This window comes from Desmodus rotundus, chromosome 2 (genome assembly GCF_022682495.2).
Source record: "Desmodus rotundus isolate HL8 chromosome 2, HLdesRot8A.1, whole genome shotgun sequence".
Classification (NCBI taxonomy): Eukaryota; Metazoa; Chordata; class Mammalia; order Chiroptera; family Phyllostomidae; genus Desmodus; species Desmodus rotundus.
The window spans coordinates 44,175,049-44,195,953 of NC_071388.1; the positions used below are offsets into that span (position 1 = coordinate 44,175,049).

Here is a 20,905-nt window from a genome sequence, read left to right on the forward strand (position 1 = left end):
TGGTGGCATCAGGAGTAATGGTTACATTAGTCTGTGTACTTGGTGCTTTTTATTTTAAGGAATTACTCACTGTTCGTTCAGTAAAGATATATACTGAAGCTGTACTATATGTGAGACAACAGGCTGGATATACAGGACTTCAAGAAGTTATCATTATCATTCCAAGTTCTTAGGGATTTACTGCTTGGTTTGAATTACGTAATTATCAGAAAGTTAATACGGTCTGCCGCTGTACCTTTTAAAATTTTATTTATTTGTTTATTCTTAGAGAGAGGGGGTGGGAGGAAGAAAATACTGATTGGTTGCCTCTCACACACACCCCAACTGGAAACCGAGCCCGCAACCCAGGCATCTGTCCTGACCGGGAATCAAGCTGCCAACCTTTTACTTTGCAGGACGACGCTCAACCCACTGAGCTACGCCAGTTAGGGCTGCTGCTGTACCTTTAAAAATATTTTTTTTCATGGTATAATTGACATGTAACAGTTGTACCTTGGATTATGCTTTCTATTATAACATTGGGGTAATTTTTATTCCTTTCTTTAAAATAGATAGTAAGAAATAAAATTACTAGGTCAAAGGATATGCTCATATTTAAATCTCAAATTTCCAAATAGTTTCTCAGAAAGGGTGCGCTAATTTATACCCTCACCACCAATGTATGAGTGTCTCTTACCATATACCATGGCCAACGTCGGGCATTATCTTTTTTCCCACCTACTGAAATGTTTTTTTGAAATCATAAACAAAAACATGAGAAATTCTAAAATATATTTATTTCTATCAACACTTGGTATCTATTTTGGTGTCACCTTAAGTGTTCATTCAACAGAGTCTTTGAGTGTTTATTACTGGGGGTTAGACCATAAGGATGAAACGGACCCCAGGGCTCATAATCCAGTGCAAAAGATAAACACCAGTATATACAGAACACAGTGGGAAGTGACTCTTCCTTGAGAAGCCCTTGTAAAGTACAAAAACACAGAGAAGGAAGCCAGGATAGCAGCAGGGAGGCTGGAACAAAGCGGGGACATGAGTTGGGTTCTGAAGGATGAGCAGGTCTTCTTTACCAGACAAGGGAGAAAGAAGCAGCACAATCAGGCAGGGAGCCAGCTGTTGGTGTTTGCAGCCACTACACTGCTCTTCCAGGAAATGTTTTATTATGTGAAGTTTTAGCAATCCAGACACAAGCCTCATGGGTAGTTTCATTATTTGCACTTCTCTCTATCCTTTGCAATTGTTTCTGTCCATGCAAAAAGCAATCAGCGTATCTTCCTGCTCCTTCACTCTACAACCGAGGGTGCAAGATTCCTCCTGCTTCCTTCACAGAGGACACAGTGTCACAGAAGTGGGTAGGAAGCCGGTTAGTTGAATACAAACATTGGACTGTCAAGTTTTAAGAGGATCTTTAACTCTTAAAGATCCTTAAATAGTTTCTCAACTATTGAGAAGGTGGGAGGGTATATAAAGTAGAGGAATAACTTTCCTTTCTACTCCTAGAAAAACAATTGGACCCATGCAAAATCTAGTTTAAATATACATTAAGAACACATTAATGGCATCAGATCGTTTTCAAATAATAAAAATACTCCTAAAACCTGCCATTTTACATGTTTTCACATGTCATTAGTGGCAAATATAAATACTCTTATCTGGGATTTAACATTTCTAAAAAACAAACTCTGGTGGAAGACGGTTTCAGCAGCACTTTTAAAAAGGGAGGGGGTGCGAGTATGCTAGGTTAAAAGTCTCTAACTCATCCCGGAATTTTCAAAGCCAAAACACCTCTCCAGGCCACTAATCCTCTGGTGTTAAAATTGCAGAGGATTTAAATAGAACTGGCAGAAAATCACATACAAAGGGCCTTTGGTCTTCTATAAATTAGAAAATGGCTTTTGAATTACTTTGTCAATTATTTTCTTTTAAATTTAAGCCCTTCAAATTGTGCCTGATGGCTCAAATGTCTCCCCAAAGGCTTTGTTATCAAAAGGCAAACAGATCTTCCCCTCAATCTAAAAGCCTGGCTTTCCTCTAGCTCCCCAGGAATCATCACCACCTGCTGGAAAGCAGCTGAGCTTGGCCAGTAGCAGACACTCGAGGCTGAGCCCATGATGGGGACAGCTTCTCTGGCCAGGGAGCTCTGGCCAGAGAAGCAACCATGTAGAGCTATGGCTTCTGCCCAGCTCCACAATGAAGCCCCGATCCTAGCCGAGGCTCCAGGCCATGATTCACAGGTCATGCATCTGTTCGGATATGGAAAAGTATGTTATTTCATCTTTATGCATGGACAAAGAGTGGTGATTGTGGCAGGCAGAGGGGGGTATAAGGAGAATAAATGGTAATGGGGAAAAATACAATAAAAATACAATACAAAAATTTTTAAATTAAAGCGTAAAAAAATAAGATACCATCAGATTTTATCAGTTTGGTTTTTTTTCTATCTTTCTTCTTTTTATTTTCAATTGTCAAAAAACAAAGGGGACCCTCAGAGACATATGCCCACACAATTTTTACTGGCTTGAAAAATAAATCTCTTGGTTTGTTTGTAAATTTAGAATAGATGTTACACAAGGTGAAAAACAGAACATTTGCCTATTAATTAATTAATTCACCATTTAATCAAGAAACCCCCTCCTATGCCAGACATAGTGCTGGGCCAAGGATGCTGAAGTGAGCGATGTACACACATTCATTCCTGTTCACAAAATACTCAGTCTAGTACAGATCAAGCCCATTTTCTCCGTTGTACTCAATTTCTATATGCGGGGTTTCAGACAGAACTACATTAGACTATTATATTAATCTGATATGTTCACTATCAGATTTATTCACCTACCAACCTTAGCAATACTGCCACTCGAAGTCTTTTTGCAGTTTTATACTAGTAAGTTAAAACTGAATGCCCATTCTGTGTCAAATATCAAACAAACCCATTTTCTGTGTATTATCGAACATAATCCTTTGAGCTAGTTAGTTTATCACTGCCTTTTCACAGGTGAGGAAACTAAGCTGACAACCACTGGCACCTTGCACCTAATTAAAAGGTAGAGCCAGGATGTAAAACCTGGTTCTGCTGGACCAGAACTTATGTTCTTGACTTCTTAGGAACTGTTCTATTAAGGGCACAGGGGCAAAATACTCCAATGTCCTCTCAGAGGTAAGTTCAGAAAGTTACTGGCGTGCAGACATCTTCCCAGATCACTGATGATTGATTTTATAAACTCAACAGTAGCATATGGAGAATACCCTGCTGCCAGCAGAAGTACAATTTTGAAGCTACTGGTCATAAATTTTGATTTTTATTAAACTTCCCACAACTCAGCTTCATTTCTTTCTTCTCAGGATCCATGGGCTAATGTGTCTGACTCATAAACACACAAGACAACGGACTGGGGTCAAGAGGGAGCAGGCACCTGAACCCTGAATCACTATTACTTGTCACCATCAGAAAACCTGGAATTCCCCCCGAGCAAAATTCCTGGGTCCCTGGGATTCCAGATAAGGTGGACTCCTAAACCAGAACAGGAAGCTGTGGGAAGAGTGACTACAAGAACCGGTCATTAGGATTACAAAAATAACAACAGTTAGAGCCTGCTTCTCGGGCATGGTGACCTGTACAGTCACACAGGACCCTGTACCCAGAAGGGTCTTGCACTTGGTTATTAAGGAATTCTTCATAACTTTGACTTTGAATGTGTGTGTGTTCTGTAACTGAAGTCCAGTGGGACCATGGAGCCTGTGTGAGAGCAGAGGAGACAGGTGCGATGTGCGTGTTGCCACACTCCTTGTCACCCCCCCACTGGCATAGAGAGTGTTCTTGGTGCCCTCTGAGCAGAGGATTCATGAGAACCCACCATGTGCAGGATTTCAGCAAGACTCGGGGCAAGTACAAGGTAAGCATGTGATGTCTAGGACTGAATAAATGAAGGTGCAGCCCCAAGAAGGCATACTTTCCCGTGGAACCAGAACTTGCTTTGAAAGTTGAAAGAAGTCAATGGCATTCTAAGAAACATGAACGACCAAGGAACCCCATAATACGCCTTCTTACTCATGTTACTTTCCCGTGGGAGCCAAGCACTTACACTAAAAAGGATGTAAAAGGAAAGGAAAGGAAGCTCCTTTTACACTATACTCACTGTCAGTAGGCTGAAGGTAGAATGTTGGTAGAGCGTGCTCATACTGAGTGAAATAAAAACAGCTGCGTTAGTTTGCTGCAGCATTTCCACTCTTCGGGTAAGAACAATATATGAGGTACAAAACACAAATATTGTAGTTTTTGTCATTTTGCATATGAGCTAAATGCTCTTATATTTGCGTTTTAAACTAACATTGTAAAATATAAAGGTGAACAGTAACATTGTTAAGAACTAAAAATTTTAATTTTCCTTTACTTAGAATGACATTAAATAGCAAATAAAAATATACCAAGTCAGGATAGAGAACATGAAAGAAATTTTAAAAAGCTTTATTTTTTACCAACTTGAACACCACTTTTCCCGTTTTTTGAACAAGGAGCCCACATTTTCATTCTGCAACAGGCCCTGCAAATCACATAGAGGCCTTGGCAACAGCAGCAGATGAAAGGGCTAAATGATGAGTAGCTCGTGGCCTGCTTCCAGTCAAACTTCCCATCGAAAGGTGAATGACTAATTTAATAATGAAGCAAAAACAGTGACTGCTTGGACTTCCAATTCTGGTGAAATGAACTAATCAACAACACACACAACCTTCTTCCACGCTCTGCAACCACCCAGGAAATCACCAAAAACCAAGGTTACTCAACCTGAAATGCAGAAAAGAGGTTTTTACATCAGGTCAGTCACCCATACTTTCCAGGTCCACGGCTGTGCCTCAGGCTCCCCTGTGAGGAAAGTACATGCAGACAGGACAACCAGTTCAACCGATACATCTTCAGTGCAAATGTCTGTGTGACCGAGCAGCCTCGGACTTCAGCAGTGACACTGCTGACCTGCACCTGTCCTATCTGTCACTTTAGAGGAAAGAGGTAACTCTTTATGTTTGGTGGATGTTTTAAGATTTAATAAGCACAAGCACTTTCATATACAATCTTATATTACTCCTACCATAGCCATGTGAGGGACTCAGCCAAAATAGTTTTAATAAAAGTTTTATTGTCAGTATTTGATAAAAAGTAACGCTGCTTTTCATATTCTTGACCAGGACAGTGGTTACACGGGTATCCACTTCAGATTCATTCATTAAACATATGTGTTTTGTGTAGTTTTATGTATGATATAGTCTGCATTAAAAAAAAAAGAACAAAAGGTAAATAAATGTTCACTATAGGAAATGACAAAAGAAAGTTAAAATCTCCCATAATTGCATCAAAGGAAACCGTGAACAACTTGAGACTTTCCCTTCTTTGTTCTTATAGAATTGAAATCATGCTTCCTATAATATTTTCTTTTTCTTCAACATACCATATTTTCATGAAGCATGAAAAATTGAAAAAAAAATTCAACATAGTATTTCTTAACAAAGATAAACCCTAGTTTCTTTAACCGACCGCCTATTGATGGATACTTTGGTTGTTTCTAATTTCTTCCCCAAATCACCAGAGAGTGCTTATCTCTCTTCCATGGAAAAGGAGCAGCTCGCGGAGGCTGACGCCCTGATCTGCTGTGTGCAGAACCAGGACAGGCTGTGGCTCGCTGGGTTGGGGGGCTCGTTCCTCTCCATAGGCTGCTCTGCACTTCCTCTGATCACAAGGGTTTCAGGTGACAAATCAAAAGGGAAAACAGTGAAGAACAATCCACCCCTAACCCTTTCCCATGATCTATCTCACAACCCTAAAAAGGGTCACAATCCACTAAGTTCAGGAAGGATGTGTTTCTGTGGTGCCTGGTGTGAGAGGAAGAGCCCCCTGGCTGTCCCTCTGAGGTGTGTGGACAGGCCCAGCTACTTGGGAGGCTAGGCAGGGAGAATAAACTTTTCAGAGGTACAAAGGTTGCAGGGTTCGAGGTTAGGAGGGAGGTTCTATAAATATTTACTGAACAAAACTCTGCCTGTTAACTGGTGACAGAGCAAGGTGTGGTTTTCCTTCCCGCCCCCGGAGACGGCTGGGAAAGTTGGTCAGACAAACTAGTGGGAAATGCTGCCCAGCCAAGATGGAACCGAGAGACACAAGAATGCCTAATATGATTCAGGAAATGAGTCCAAACATCTTCTGTCCTCTCCCCCTGAGCCCCCACAACTCCCACCCCTAGTACTGAGGCCGGAAACCATAGAGGGGAAGACACTCATAAACAAAACACTGGCCACAAAAATGAGAGTCCAGAGTTGCTGGCCAAACAAATAGCTCTGGCCGCAGTACACAGTTTAGCTGTTTCCCAACAGGTTGAAATATCACTGGCATCATTTAATACTTCAAAAGCCACTCTGCAGAAACAAAAATCATGAGCTGTGGGGAGGCTGTACACAGAGAAAAAGTACCAGCCTACCTGTGGGTTGGTGGGTAGCATTAAAGTTCTCTTTTTGGCACAGCCACGTCCATTCCTTTATATTCCTTGCTACCTGAAGTAGCCAAGAGCCTAGGTCTGAGACGATGACTTTCCTTCAGGCAGAAACACAGCTGAACCACCCCAGGCTTAAGAGAATCAATCCTACCATCTAAGGACCTCAGAAATAGTGATTCCAAAACCTACTGGAAAACACAAAAATGTTGACACTTTACTGAGAAACCTAACCCCTGCCCCCAGTCAATTCTAATCTAATCCCTGGTCCTAAAAAATAAGCCCATTTTTCATTTAACTTAATATATAGTCTATGCGACAAATTTTGCTTTGGGGACATCCTGAGTCAGTGGGGGGCATCCAAAGAAATAGGAAGTCATCTTCCAGAGCTGCTGAAACCCCAGTGCACCTGGCTGCTCACAGCAACTGTGGACATAAAACCTGCTGGTCCCAAACATCAGTGTGCCCAAGGACAGGTGCTCCCAATGGCAGGCACTGCTCTGCCCCAGGTGGAGCTGCTTCTCATCTGGGCAGCTCCACATCTTCCCAGTAACAACAGGATCGATTACTTAATGATGATTCATTATTTTCCTGCGCAACACTGGAGAAACCAGGTAGGGTATGGTTTCTAGCCTTTCTAGCACTGGAATCGAAACTCACACTGAATGTCCCTTCCTTCTGGATTAAAAAAAGCCAGCTCCCACAAACATGGATATGAGGCATAATCTAATTTATAAGCCTTGTGGGCCTTCTGTGAGGTACAGCACAAGCAAAGATAAAGTCAACAAGAAGCACATATCATGTTATGCTGGCAAGATATCTATTTATAACTTTTATTTAAATGACAGATTCTTGAAGCTACGGATTCCCATAGATATTACCTGAAATAATTTAAAGAAGAGAAAATACTCTTATGTTTGGAGGTAGGACCAGAAAAGGATCCGTCTGACGTTTTCAGTTGAAAAGTCACAGCTGACCATGCTAAATTTGAGTGCAGGATCTCTTTCATGCCCGGCCTGCCTTCTTTTGGAATTGTGATTGCGCAAAAAAGCAAAACCAAAAACAAAAGCCCAAACCAGGTAAAACCAAGAAACAAGCCAGAGACCTAGAAAAGAGCAAAATGAAAAATTTCCCAGTCACTAAGAGTTGAAGATAATTATCTAGTTGTAAATCAATGGCATTACTATGTTGGAATCTTCTAGGATTCTCATTTTTCCAAAATTAATTACCCACTTAGTTATAGCTTCTCAATTTTTACCAACTAACTTCTAACAATTTATAAATAGGTACTCTTTGACTTTGAAGAAATTTAGATTTTAAGATGTTAACATATTTAAAAGCTATGGTAATGAGTAATATTCTGACATCACCTCTCATTCTCAAGTTTTGGTTCAGTTGCCAACTCAGCGCTTGGAGGTTCACTGTTCTAGGTGCTCTGTCTTTACACGATTTTTGAAAATAATATGTGGACGGCTCCAGCCAGTGTGGCTCAGTTGGTTGGGCATTGTCTCCCAAACCAAAAGGTCGCCGGTTTGATTCTTGGTCAGGGCACATGCATGGGTTGCGGGTTGGGTCCCTGGTCAGGGCAAGTATGGAAGGCAACCAATCGATGTTTCTCTCTCACATTGATGTTTCTCTCCCTTTCTCTCTCCCCTTTCCCCCTCCCTCTAAAGTCAAAAATTAAAAAAATAAAAAATTTTTAAAATACATGGACAATGACTAGTTTCTTTAATAGTTTGGGTTGTCCCAAACGTGATGACAAAAGTTTCCCAGCTATCACTTTTTTAGGGGATCCAAAAAAAGCAGCGGAAAGAATAATGGGCTGGCACAACAGATTCCCTGTCAGGTATATGATTACCGCCTGCCTGTGTTCAGTGTGATTGCAAGCAGGTACTATTGTGCCCTAACACCCGAAGCAGCAACTGGCCAATAGAAAATATGTCACAAAGCCTGCTGCTGTTAGTATCGCAGGAAGTCAAATAGCAACCTTTTCAAATACCAGTTCACTTTCCTCCCAATAATAGGTCATATAGAAGCTCTCCTTCAAGGTACAGAATTTGTTTCATTTCCAGAAACTCCCAACCAGCAAATTCTAGACCAGCAGTACGAAGTAGTAAGGCATAATATGTAACATTCATTAGAAGGTGATTTAGAATATACCAGCTGTCCCCCAGCTGAGAAGAAGGAAGTAGAAGCAAAGACAGACTCTGAGGCGTCTGCTGATGATATGGGCTATGGTCTTTTTTGACTGAACCTCTTCTGTAAAACACACCTAATAAAAAGCTGAACTCTGAAAAAAGAAATACACCATCACGTTCACCCCAACCTCCCCACGCAGCCTGCACCGTGGCAACCCTGTGCCAGAGGGTCTGGCTGTCCTGACATAATTGAAAAACCAGCCTGGTAAGTCCCACTTTGTGAAAAGTGTTCTTCAAGTTCCTGACACAAAGAACTCCAGTGTCACTGATAATCTCCGAAATTCCTTAAGATCCTCTTACCTCTCCTACAGCCATTAAAGTTATTTTAAAATATGTACAGTAATTTAAGGACTGCTCCCATTTCCTGCTTGATTGTATTGGGAATGGTGATGTAACTTAAACGTGTACATGCCAAGGTTGTGTTGTAAATGGTTAATTACCTGCTAGTTTATTTATTAGACTCTTGGCCTTAAAACAAAGAAATGCCAGGAGGGAAAGAAACCCCAAGAAGTTGGGGGTCATCACTTGAAAATCCAATTCACTTAGCAATATTAAAATGCATAATCAATTACTGATTAGACACTAATGATTATAACAAATGCTGGGAGTGTATAGTTCAAACAGGCTATTAGGGTCGATACAAGAAGTACAGACACTTAGTGAATGGGCTCATTGCTCTTCTAAATGGAGACTGGTCCCTGCTCCTCAGATCCTGGGATGGTCCATCCTGGGATCTCTGTGGTAACCCTTGGGCCACTCCCTTCCTCCCAGGTACATACTGAAAAGCTCTGAAAACTAGTAATACTCTAAACACAGGTTCACCTTTTATGACTGTCACTTCTTCCTCTTGGTAACTTTGAGGGGAAAAAAAAACAAACCCTTAAGGTTGTTTTACTAACTAGTGTGAAAAAAAAGAAAAAAGGACTTCCAATTGGACTTGTAATGAGCCAGGATTTAATCTCTCACTGAAAGGCAAAGGCACTATAACAATTAGCAAAGTTGCAGTGTGGCAAAAAGGTCCCTGGTATCAAGCCAAGAACAGGAACCAGCCTGGCTCAGATAGGAAAGAGCCTGTTCCTGAGATAAATCATGCAAGTACACATCTTCAACAAAAATGAAAAGTGCACCAAAAGCAACAATGGCATCTTGGCTTTTGGTCCTTCTGCTGATTTAATATGTCACTAAAAACTCTTTAAAAGTAGGGATGATATCCTGGACCAGTTGTTTTAAACTTTAGTGCACACAGGTGTTCCCTGGAGGACTTAACATATAGGCTGCAGGACCCACTTCGAGACTTTCTGATCCAACAGCTCTGGGGTGAGGCCTCAGAGTCTGCATGTCTAACAAAGTTCCTGGTTGATGGTAAGGAGACCACACTTCTCTTGGCCTTTGACATTGGGAGTTCATTATCTATTGATCCTTAATCCATGTATTATAAACCTCTCTGGACGTCGACACATTCCGAAAAATTCCTCTAGCGTCGGAACCATACCACCTGAGATAACATGTACGCTGTCCCCTAGAGGTTCAAGTTTTAGAATAAGACTCACCTGGGTTTGGGTCTTGGCTCATTCACTTACTAAAGCGTGAGCCCTTGGGCAAGTAAATCTCTAAGACACTGTTTCCTCACCTGTAAAACGGGAATCACTAGAATACCTACCCGTCACAGTGTAGTTGTGAGAATTCAATGAATTAGTAACACATCTAAAGCTCTTAGCCCAAAGTCCAACTTACAGAAAACTCAGTAAATGTCCATGCTATCACGTCTAGTCCTCTCTGAGGGTTTCTAGAATTTTCTACACAGATCACTTATAATCCAGGAACTCTTCCTCCACTGACAACTCCAACCTGTCCAGACTTTTCAACCAGTTGCCAAGACAGGAAAGACAGCATCCTCCCCAGAAAACATCAGTTACAGTCCTTTTGGATCTCTTGGTCCTCCTGCCATCCTTATTACCTCTGCTCCAACCCAGACTTCCTACAGATGCTGGTGTATGAATTCCACCTGGTGTCCTTTCACCTAAAGTCCTCCAGGCCTCTAAATTCTCTCACCACTGTTCAAAAAACAATGTTTTTGAATAAAGAGAAGAAAGGTGTGGGCCATCATTAATTCAGCCAACCAAAGATAAGCAAACTATCACACCACCTGAACACTTGCTTTTCCTTTGAAATTTATGTAATTCAGTGCATATTCTTCCCCCTTTAAAACTTTCATTTTTATAACACTTTATTATAAAATACAGAAAAAATTAGATAATTAAGACCAGAAGTGATCTTACACAAGATAACCACTTTTAATAACTTGATGCTATTACAGTTGTGTACAGATTTATAAAAATGGGATCACACTATTACTGTTCTGCAATCTTTTCATTAGCATATTGTACAACTCTTTAAAGATTCTTCTACAACATTAATTTTAATGGCTGCAAAGGGTTTCATGGCATGGCTGGGCAATAATTTACTTAACCCCTGGAGCCTTTTTTCTCTCACACATGCTGTCTATGCTTAGGATCCAGCAGAATGAAAGTGAAAAGGTATACTGACCACTGCTGCTATCCATCACTAGGCCATGTGCATGGGGAGAGAACTGTTGGGCTGATAAAGCTAAAGAAATTACTACCCAGCCCTGGCCGGGTGGTTCAGTTGGTTGCAGGATCATCCCATACACCAAAAGGTTGCAGGTTCGATTCCCAGTCAGGGCACATACCTAGATTGCAGGTTCAACCCCTGGTTGGAGAGCGTACTGGGGCCACTGATTGATGTTTCTCTCTCACATCTATGTCTCTGCCTCTGTCTCTCTCTCTACCAATAGGTAGGGGGCCCCTACCCCCTTCCTTCCTCTCTCTCTCTCAAATCAACAAACATGTCCTTAGGTGAGGATTAAAAAAAAAAGAAATTATAATACTATCCAATAAACTTGTAGACTGACTTTCTTACTCAAGGAAACCAGTTAATTAATTAAAAATATTTCTATTCATTTTCTGCACATTCTAATATTGGAGAGCAGGTGGTCCACAAACTCCTTCCCTTACTCCCATGTAGCTGAAAGATTTCTCCCTACTTTTGTTTTAATGAGAAATTTAATCTTGTCAATGAAATTAAATCAGAATATACTTTATATACATTCCCCAGGGTCGAAGGATAATAAAAACATTTAAAACTTTTTCTTAACTAAAAGAGAGAAAGAATTAAGACTTATATAAACTGTTTACTACACTTCAATTCTGTATTCACTACAGGGAGAGAGGTCAGGGGCTGACAGAGGTGGTAGAAGACAAATAGACCTTACACTGTACATTTTAATCAGTTAATGCTATTGAAGAATCAAAGACCCTGTGTGAGGAAAAGTCCAACTCCTTCTGTTTACGCTGTGCCTCTCAAAGTGCCTTCTAAAACTAATGGTTGTGAGTGTCAGAATCGCCTTTCCCTCACAAGCACTCACCTCAGGAAGCATAGAAAGCCCCGGCCCCCACAGCCAGCTCTGACTCACTGACACTCCAGAGGGCTGACAAGTGCCTGCAGGGTTGTGGGAAAGGGACCGTCTGCCCCTGCTACCCAGCCCCTCCAAGTCTGTGCCTCCTGCTTCTCATATCTCACTGACTGCTTCAAAGCCTATGTCTTCCTTCCCATCTTGGGAAGACCAACATTACTAGAAAAGATCAAGAGAAGACTATATACATTATCTCATATATCCCTTATGAAAGAATAACCTCATATATCCCTTATGGAATAATAAATTATTTATCACTTCCCGGGGACGTCCTAAGGGTCTGCCACTGTGTTGTACATAGAGAAGGCAACTGCCCAACCTAAAGAGAACAGCAGGGCACATAGCCAATCCTCTCCCTCTGCTAAGCAGACATTTCCCCTCGATGCCCCAGTACCTAAAATGTAAAACTTGATCTTCTCAAAAACATCTCCCTCTTTTGATTTCCATATGATACTTAAAACAACAGTGCCATCCTTCTCTCCCCAGCTCAGGGTCACCGGGCCGTCTTTGATTATTCCTCTTCCTTACCTTTGCTAGGCCTGCATACCCAGCCACTAACTCACCAAGGCCTGTTTCTTCTCTGTTCACTGTACCTCTTCCATCTACCCACTTGGCTTCCTCAGCCAATATCCTAGTTCAGGTCCTTATTATCCAAACACCTAAACATCAGTCTCTTAAACAGCCTCCCCACCCATGAGTCCATTCAATCCCTGACCACCTGTTTTGATCAAACCTCTCTGCTGGTCAGAAGCTCAGGTGGCTACAGGTGAAAACCTGAATGTCTCTGCCCAGCACTCATGGCACTCCGCGGCTCCAGCCATACCTCTGGCCTAGCAAAACAGGTCGACTCTATCCCTGGGCACACTTATAAATCACTCTCATATTTTCAACCTACTTCTTGCATTTGAAATGTCCTTCCCCGTTTCCTACTCTCCTCCTCTTCCCTGAATTTTATTCAGACTTAAGCGTTTAGTTCAAAACTAACTACTTCTATGAGACCATCCCAAAACCCACTAATTTCTCTTCTCTACATTTTCAGTCACTTAAAAAATACTTACCAAGTTCTAATGAAGTGGCAGGAATAATCCAGGTGCTGAGTATAAGGAGATTAAAAAAACCACAACAACAACACAGACATGGCTCCTGGTTTTATATTCTTCTCTCTCCATGAGTCATGTCTTCATCAATTATGTGTGAACCTTTGAGAAGCTGTATTTCACACATTTAAAAAAAAAAATCCTTGAGCACTCCTAGCACAGTGTCAGGCGCATGGCAAATGCTAAGTAAATGTTTGCTGATTAATTTTTAATTAGTGTTTATAGATCCAATGTATCCACATATACACACCCTGGTCCTGCCTGTGACCGCAGCTATTTGAGCATCCAAGCTAGCTGGCTCATATCTGAAGGGGCTAACCTCTATTAACACTATGCTCCAAAAACAACTGGGCTAACTGGCCTCCTGACCAAGAACAATAATTTTCTTTCCCATAGAGAAAGCGAGCAGTTTCCTTAAGCACTAAGAGTGCTTTTGTGAAACCCTGACGCAACAGCAAAGGCACACTTCTGAATGGCAACAGGAGATGATGGCACAGGTGGTCTTTGCCGTCTGTGTTTAGGCAACAAAATATGAGTTTGGTCAAAAATTCCCGCTTATATAACACTTTTGATATTCTTTATAGATTCGTAATCATTTTATTCACAAAAATGTAGAAGATATGCAAGAGATCTGTCAAGCATCCAAAAGATGCATTAATTCAGCAAATATTTTCCAAACACCAAGAAGCAGCAACAGGCTTTACTAGGAAATGCATGGGCTTTGGAAATAAGAAAACCTGGGTTTGATTTTGAGATTTACCACTAACTAGCTGTGTGAAAAGGCATCTGACCTTGCTCAGCTTGGGTTTCCTTCTCCATAAAACAAGGACAAGGCAACCTACCTCACAGGGTTGCTTTGAGGATTAAATGAGATAACGCTACAAAGTACCCAGCACAGGTGGCTGCAGTAGGTGGGAAGCTGCTGCCGTGGTTGAAGAACAGCAGGCAGCAGCAATTGTAATGCTGGGCGTTGTGCTTAATTAGCACTGCTGCATCGCCAACCAGACAAGGTCGAGGGAGACCCTGACTTAGTGAGAGAACTAAGATGAATATACAGGGTGGGGCAAAAGTACATTTACAGTCTTTCACAAGGAAAATAACACAATAACTAATAAATAAGAATACAAGAATAAACTCTGAGTTTCACGTACTCACAACCCAACTGTAAACCTACTTTTGCACCCGCCCCCACTCCCTGGCCGTATATAAAACTATCTTATGCCCTGAAACTCTATGTCATTGAAGTCTATGTGGAGACTCAGTTGCTTTCTTGACATCATCAGCAACATTACCTTAGAGCACTTATGGAGCAAAACACGTATCTCCAACTACTGTCATGTCATAATCACCTGACGCTTTTTATAATTCAAACCGCTTGGGCGACACAGGACAGAAGTGGTAAAATACTTGACTGCACTTCAGAGTACTTTCACCTACTTTGCCTTGAACTAAATAGCTTGTAAACGCCCAGAAAGCCATTCTTGTTCCAAAAATCAAAAGCTTGTTCTTTCAGGAAAGTAAAGGGGAGAACCCAAACCTAGTGTAAGAATTCAGCTCCCGTGCAGGCCACTGTAAAGAAGACACACCTAGCATAGTAGACACACAAATGTTTGCTGAACAGGAGTTTCCATTACAATGAACCTGTACGTCCAGTGTAATGTAACACCTCGGATATCAATATAATAAATGCTTCTAAGAATAAGAGTTCCAGTCTTCAGAATCAGAGAAGCAAATACAAATGCCCAGCTTCGATCTCTCCTCACAACAAACAGTGCCTGAAAAAAAAAGTACTGAAAGAGAAGCTGGCATTTACTCAGAAACATGTGCCAGTGTGAAAATCACCCCTTTTCCTCCACTGTCTCAGGTGGGTGGGTGGGTACATAGTTGTGTGGGTTTCAAGTTCATGTATAGGATGTCATGGATAAATGCTATTCCTTAGTATCTTGCTAAAAAAAAAAAAGTTAGTTCCCCTCTCAAGAAGAGATTAAATTTAAGTACTTTAGCACTCAAACCCCACTGAAGAGCAGTGAGAGTGAGAAGACAAAGAAATGTAAAGAGAAAAATTACTCTTCAGAGAGAAAAGAGGTAAGAACGTTCTCCTCCACCTTTCTGAAGAGTGGCAACTGTTCCTTCCATGACGCCTGCAGCAGTACCTGAGAAGCACAGGGAAGGCTGAAAAGGCCGACTAGAATTTCATGCTCACTTATACCTGTGACTGAGAGCCAGTACCCAGGCTCCACCCTCTCAGAAGTCACCCATAAGTCAGCAAACAAGACAAGTGCCGCAATACCATTTCTCACAAGCAAGAACCCTGGAGATATTGCTAGAATGATTTTTCTGTAGTTAACAGAGAAAAGCAAAATCTGTTTTAACATATGACGAAATTTTCAAACTTGCACAAAAGTGGACAGAGTGTAATGAACCTGCCTTTAACAGTTACCAACACATGGGCAATGCTGTTTCGCTTATACCCTATCCACTGTGTTACTTTCAAGCTAAACCCAGAGATCACAGCATTTTATTTAGAAGTATTTCAAGTAGGTATCTCTAAACATAGACTTTTTAAAAAAATCACAATGTCACTATCATACATTAACAATGAAAATTCCTTTGTCTTATTAATATGCTGTCAGTGTCCATACCTGTCCCAATTGCCTCATACCTTCATCATCTTTTTACAGTAGGTCTAAAATACTGAATGCTCACAATGGAAAGAAACCTAGAGATCACAAAGTCCAACCTCTACCCAGTATGACCAAACCCCCGAGAGCAGCAGCTCAGCCGTGATGCTCCTCAGTGTTCATCTTGTGGGAGGCATGACTCTTAGTCTCATGAGCTGATTTTTTTCCAGCATGTTATTTTACCATCTTTTATCATTGCAATTTAAAAATTTTTAGCATTTTGAGATGTATTCAATAAAAATGTTATGAGACACACCATAACATTCACCCATTTGAAGTGTACACTTCAATGCTTTTTAATATAAGCACAAGGTCATGGAACCATTACCACTATCTAACTTTGGGACCCTTCCACCACCCCCAGAAGAAGCCCATGCCCATGAGCAGTCACTTCTCATCTTCCCTTCCCCGGCCCCGGGAAACTACCAGTCTGCTTTTTCTCTCTGCGGGTTTTGCCTTTTCTAGACATTGTTACGCCACTTCCACGCTGTTTCAAAATTGTTTGGGGGGCTGCTCTCAGACCTCCACCCCAACCAAGACAGAAACTGTCCTGGGAGGGCACTAAGGGTACCCAACACTCAGAACAAGATTCCCTAGCAGGGGGCTCCTCTTTCTCCCCTAATTTGGGAGCAGAAGGATCAGCTGTTTCTTTTCCTTCAGCTATTGGAAAGCTCAGAGTTGAATTTGTGACACAACCTTTAGAACACGTAGCATACTACATATGTCTCTCTGACCAAACTTTCCATCTGTCCTCACTTTGGCATTCTAATTTTCCTTTGGGTTTGTTCATATTTCCCCCTTATATTTTAAGAATTTTTACACTTTACCTCAAATACTTTTCTGGAACAAGGAAAGATTTAAATGCATAATATATTTCTCTCCAGACATTTCGGTACTATCCTATCATGTCTTAAAATCCTAGGAAAATCTGTCCCATTTGGCCAAGATTACCATATTTTGCCATGTATAACACACACTCATGTTTTAGTGCTGCCCATGTATAACACGCACCCTTATTTTTCCATCAAAAATTTGGGCAAAAGTGCACATTATACATGGAAAAATATGGTATTTTCTTTTTGATGATGGAAACTTAGGCTGGTATTCCTTAAAATATGGTCCTAGGATTCCTACTAAAGGACGCGGACGCAGGAAAGGTGACTTGAGTGAGGCTACGCATACACGCAAAAAGGCGTATGTGTTGGGGCAGAATCTGTGAAGGAAACGTTGGTCAGCCAATGGTTTTGAGAACTAAACATAACAGAGTTGGGTGTCAGAGGAAATGAAGAGGAAGAAGAAGAGAAACCTGGAAGGTACATGCTGAGATCCTGGGTCGGTGCCTCGGTAACATATTATTGCATTTACTAAGGAGGGGGTGTGGGGGGGGGTGTTACTTCAGAGAACAAGAACTGTAGCTTTACTGGTAGAAGTGTGACATACTCTCCTTATTCCAAGTGCTGGCTATTTAGCACATTTTACTTGGTGGTGGTGGTTGTTTTGCTCTTGCCAAAAGAAAAATATCCTGTACCAAGTAACATTAAGATCCAGGCTTTCCCAAGGAAAAGTTGTCTGGGAGGACCTCACAGGCAGAGGACATTAATCCTTCCCTTGACAGAGTTCAACAAAACTCTTCCTGCACCTAGGAATGCAATGATTAATCAACTAATTTTGACCCAAGTTTTGTTTATATGTTTTAACCATAAACATTAATTGAAATATTTCCATTGCAACAAAATCATTTTGGTTTGGATTTAACCACTATTGTATGATAACACACAAGCATGTTTCAGAATATGAAGGCACAACTTAGCAAAGTAACATTTCCTGTATTAAATCTAAGGGGGCAAACAGTGGAAAGTGTGTTCAGGGTACATGGCTACTTGACAGCTAGAGCAAGGGGTTTCCTTTTCCATAAGATAAACTGTGGTACCAATTCCACCCTGCTCTGTGGTTTCACAAACGCTTGCATGAAGAAAATTTCACTTGTCTGTTTTGTTTGGGGAGGTACAGATATTAGGTTTTAATATATGAAAAAGAGACACAAATGTGGGAAATACCACATCTGAGAGTAAGCATGTTTTTCACAGTATTTGAATAGGGGTAAATTCCCTGGAAAAGTTTTGATACAATAAGAGAGGTGAACGTGGTAACATAACTTGTATGAGCTGTATTCTATTTCAGTTAGTGCTCTAGAAGACAGCAGTCTCCGGGAGGGGGACAAAGTCAGGGCAATTTGAGATGCACAAAAGCTATTTTCATAATAAAAGCAATGGGATGGATTTTATCCAAGTCCTTTAGAGAACACAGAACACAGACTTATCTGTGCCAGCTCTTCTCACCACCATCAGAACTCTCCCGTCTTGGAAATGAGAACCTCCTATCCTAGTTTCTCCAACAATGTCATGGCAAGACATTTACTTTTTTTTTTTTTTTAAAGAAAGACTTCTCTTCCTAGATAGGTTCTCAGTCCTGGATGCACACAGAATCACCTGAACAGCTTTTACAGCCAGCTAAGCCCTCTCTGCCACCACTCAAGGTTATAATTTAACTGGTCTGAGATTGTGCCCAGGCACTGACAGATATGTTTAAAAAGCCCCCCAGTGACCTTATCATGGACCAGGGTCGAGAGTCAGTGGTCTATACAGATGTCTCAAATAAGCTTTCCTTCCTTCAAGGCTGAGTCTCCTCCATATAACATACCAAAATGGTTTTACCTTAGTAAAACCCTAGTCATTTAACCACTGCCGATCACCTCCAATATTTTGCATTTTTCCTATGACTTAGTATTTATGGTTATATTCAGCAATATATTCATAATGTAGCTACCATGTTTGTGTTTGTTACTACGGCTGTGCCTAAGGCTACATGCTCGTGTTATTTCCCTTGTTTGATTTATTAGACGACTTTGGACTGTTTCTCATGTGAGAGTCACTGTGTTCAAAGCCTGTGGAGACTGCAAAGATGAAAAGTCACTCTTGGAGCTATACCTGCAGTCAAGAACTCCAAAGCCAAAATGGAGATAAGACAGGTACAAAGAACAACACAAATTCAAACATAAAATTGTAACAGACATTCAGGATGTGCTGACCACTCTCAGCTGTAGAGCTCAAAACTATAATATTTCTGAAAGACATATATCAAACTATTAACAGAGGTCATCTCTAAGAAGTGGGATTAAACATTCTGTTAGGTTTTTCTGTTTTCCCAAGTCTTTTTCAAGGAGCACATGACGAAAAATACTCTCTAAGGCAGGTAAAATCAGTTTGGAAAAGTGATAGGTAGAGAAGGGGCATAAGCAAAGGCAAAGCAGCAAGTGAATCTGGGAATGTGAATAGCTCTGTTTTGCTTTAAGTTGGCATGCAGGGCAGAGAAAGAAGGAGGTAAGATGGGAGAGATTGGAACAATACGGTAAAGGCCTTGAATGTCAGGGGTGGAGGGGGTGGGGATTTAGAATCAGGCACTGGGAGCCACTGACAGTTTTCAAGCATTATTTTTTAAATCATTATAAAAATAACACTTTTTCTCAAAAAACCCTATTATATATTTATTGTAAAAATAATTGGAAAGGACTAAAAACCATGAAGTAAATAAACGTTATCACCAGGAAGCACCTCATCCGAAGGAGAAAACCACGGTGAATATTTTGGCACATTTCCTTTCGATCTTTGCTCTGTGTCTACAGTTATAGAAGATTTTTGAGGAGTGCAACATCATCAGGGCTGTGCTTTAGGAAGGCTGGGCTGCAGGATGGCCTAAATGTTAATACAAGGTGGAGTGTCTGGAAATGGAAGCGACCAGTTGAGGCTTCCTCACACACATTAACAGCTTCTCCTGCTGTTTCTGCACCTGCACGAGGCAGAGGCAGAAGACAGTCTGGCTATTTAGGGCAGACCCACAGACACAGCCTAAGGGGCAAGCGGCATATAACATAGAAGGCCAAAGCGTAGGGGTCAGCATTCCTAGTAACATTCAGCAAAGCCAGAAGACCTTGATGGAGGTGGAGACACTGATCTGCAAAGCACCAGCAGATTTCCTGGAAGGGAGGTCTTATCTCAGGAAGGGGGACTGTTTCCTAGGACTGGAGAAAGCTTTCCTAGAGACCATCCTCACCCTGCACGATTCCCAGTAGGGAAATACCTAAAAATAGGCAATTACTGCATCTAGTATGTGATAACTAGATTACGATAAAATAGTCCAGGCTATGACAGCTACTGCCTATTAGTCAGAAATCATGTTGACTCTGAGATCACGGCCTCAAGAAGAGGCTGACCTATGTCAGGCTTTACTTGCCAAGTCGGTTCTCACAGCACTCGGCCATGTCCCCTCCTTGCAGACAATGGGGCTCTGTGCAGGAGTAGAGGCCAAAAACTGGAAGGAAATTTGCATGCCTCTTCTACCCCCACGAGGTGTTTATTATTTTGCTTCCAAATAGGCTGAGTCCTCCCTCCCCCTTCTTCCCTTTGCTAATTTTAACTCAATTTCAAATTAATATTTTTCAAGAGATAACTTACTGAAGTCCCAGTCCCTCCTACTCCTGTTTATGACTTAGGAATGAACGTGAGCACAAAACATCTTGTGATGGCCTCAAAATAGAAAGCAGGTTTAAAGTTTTATTTTTCTGTCCCAAAGCTGCCAAAGCTCTGGTGTGTTTTAACTTCTGCTCTACACACTGTTTTCTCCTTCTCTCCCTCCCTCCTGTCCAGCTATATTTAGTAAAGCCCAAATAAAAGGGATACAGGCAAAGCAAAATTAAATATAGTATCTTTGAATCGGTAAACCAGAGTAGTCTGTACGGCAGGAGTTAAGAAAGCAAAGCTCATATGAACACACGCATGAGGTGCACTGTCCTCCAAAGGCAATCTGCAGCCCCGCCTGGTGTGCGAAGCGGAGGGTGCACCCCAGGGGGCAAATGCACATCTCGCCTTCCTCAGTCTCTAATCGCTCCTTTTCCTCCTTGCTCCCA

At 41.4% G+C, this 20,905-nt stretch overlaps 1 protein-coding gene across 8 annotated transcripts in view; it reads right to left on the bottom strand.

Annotated features, from left to right (window-relative positions):
- Positions 1 to 20,905, bottom strand: part of IGF2BP2 (insulin like growth factor 2 mRNA binding protein 2) — a 153,798-nt gene that overhangs the window by 80,912 nt on the left and 51,981 nt on the right. Inside the window, exon 2 of one of the 8 annotated variants that reach the window (XM_071220590.1) lies at positions 4,137 to 4,179. The exons of the other annotated variants lie outside the window; for them this stretch is intronic. Within the exon in view, the coding sequence (XP_071076691.1) occupies positions 4,137 to 4,178 (42 nt within the window). The 5' untranslated portion in view covers position 4,179. The remainder of the gene's footprint in view (positions 1 to 4,136; positions 4,180 to 20,905) is intronic. 8 annotated transcript variants of the gene reach the window in all.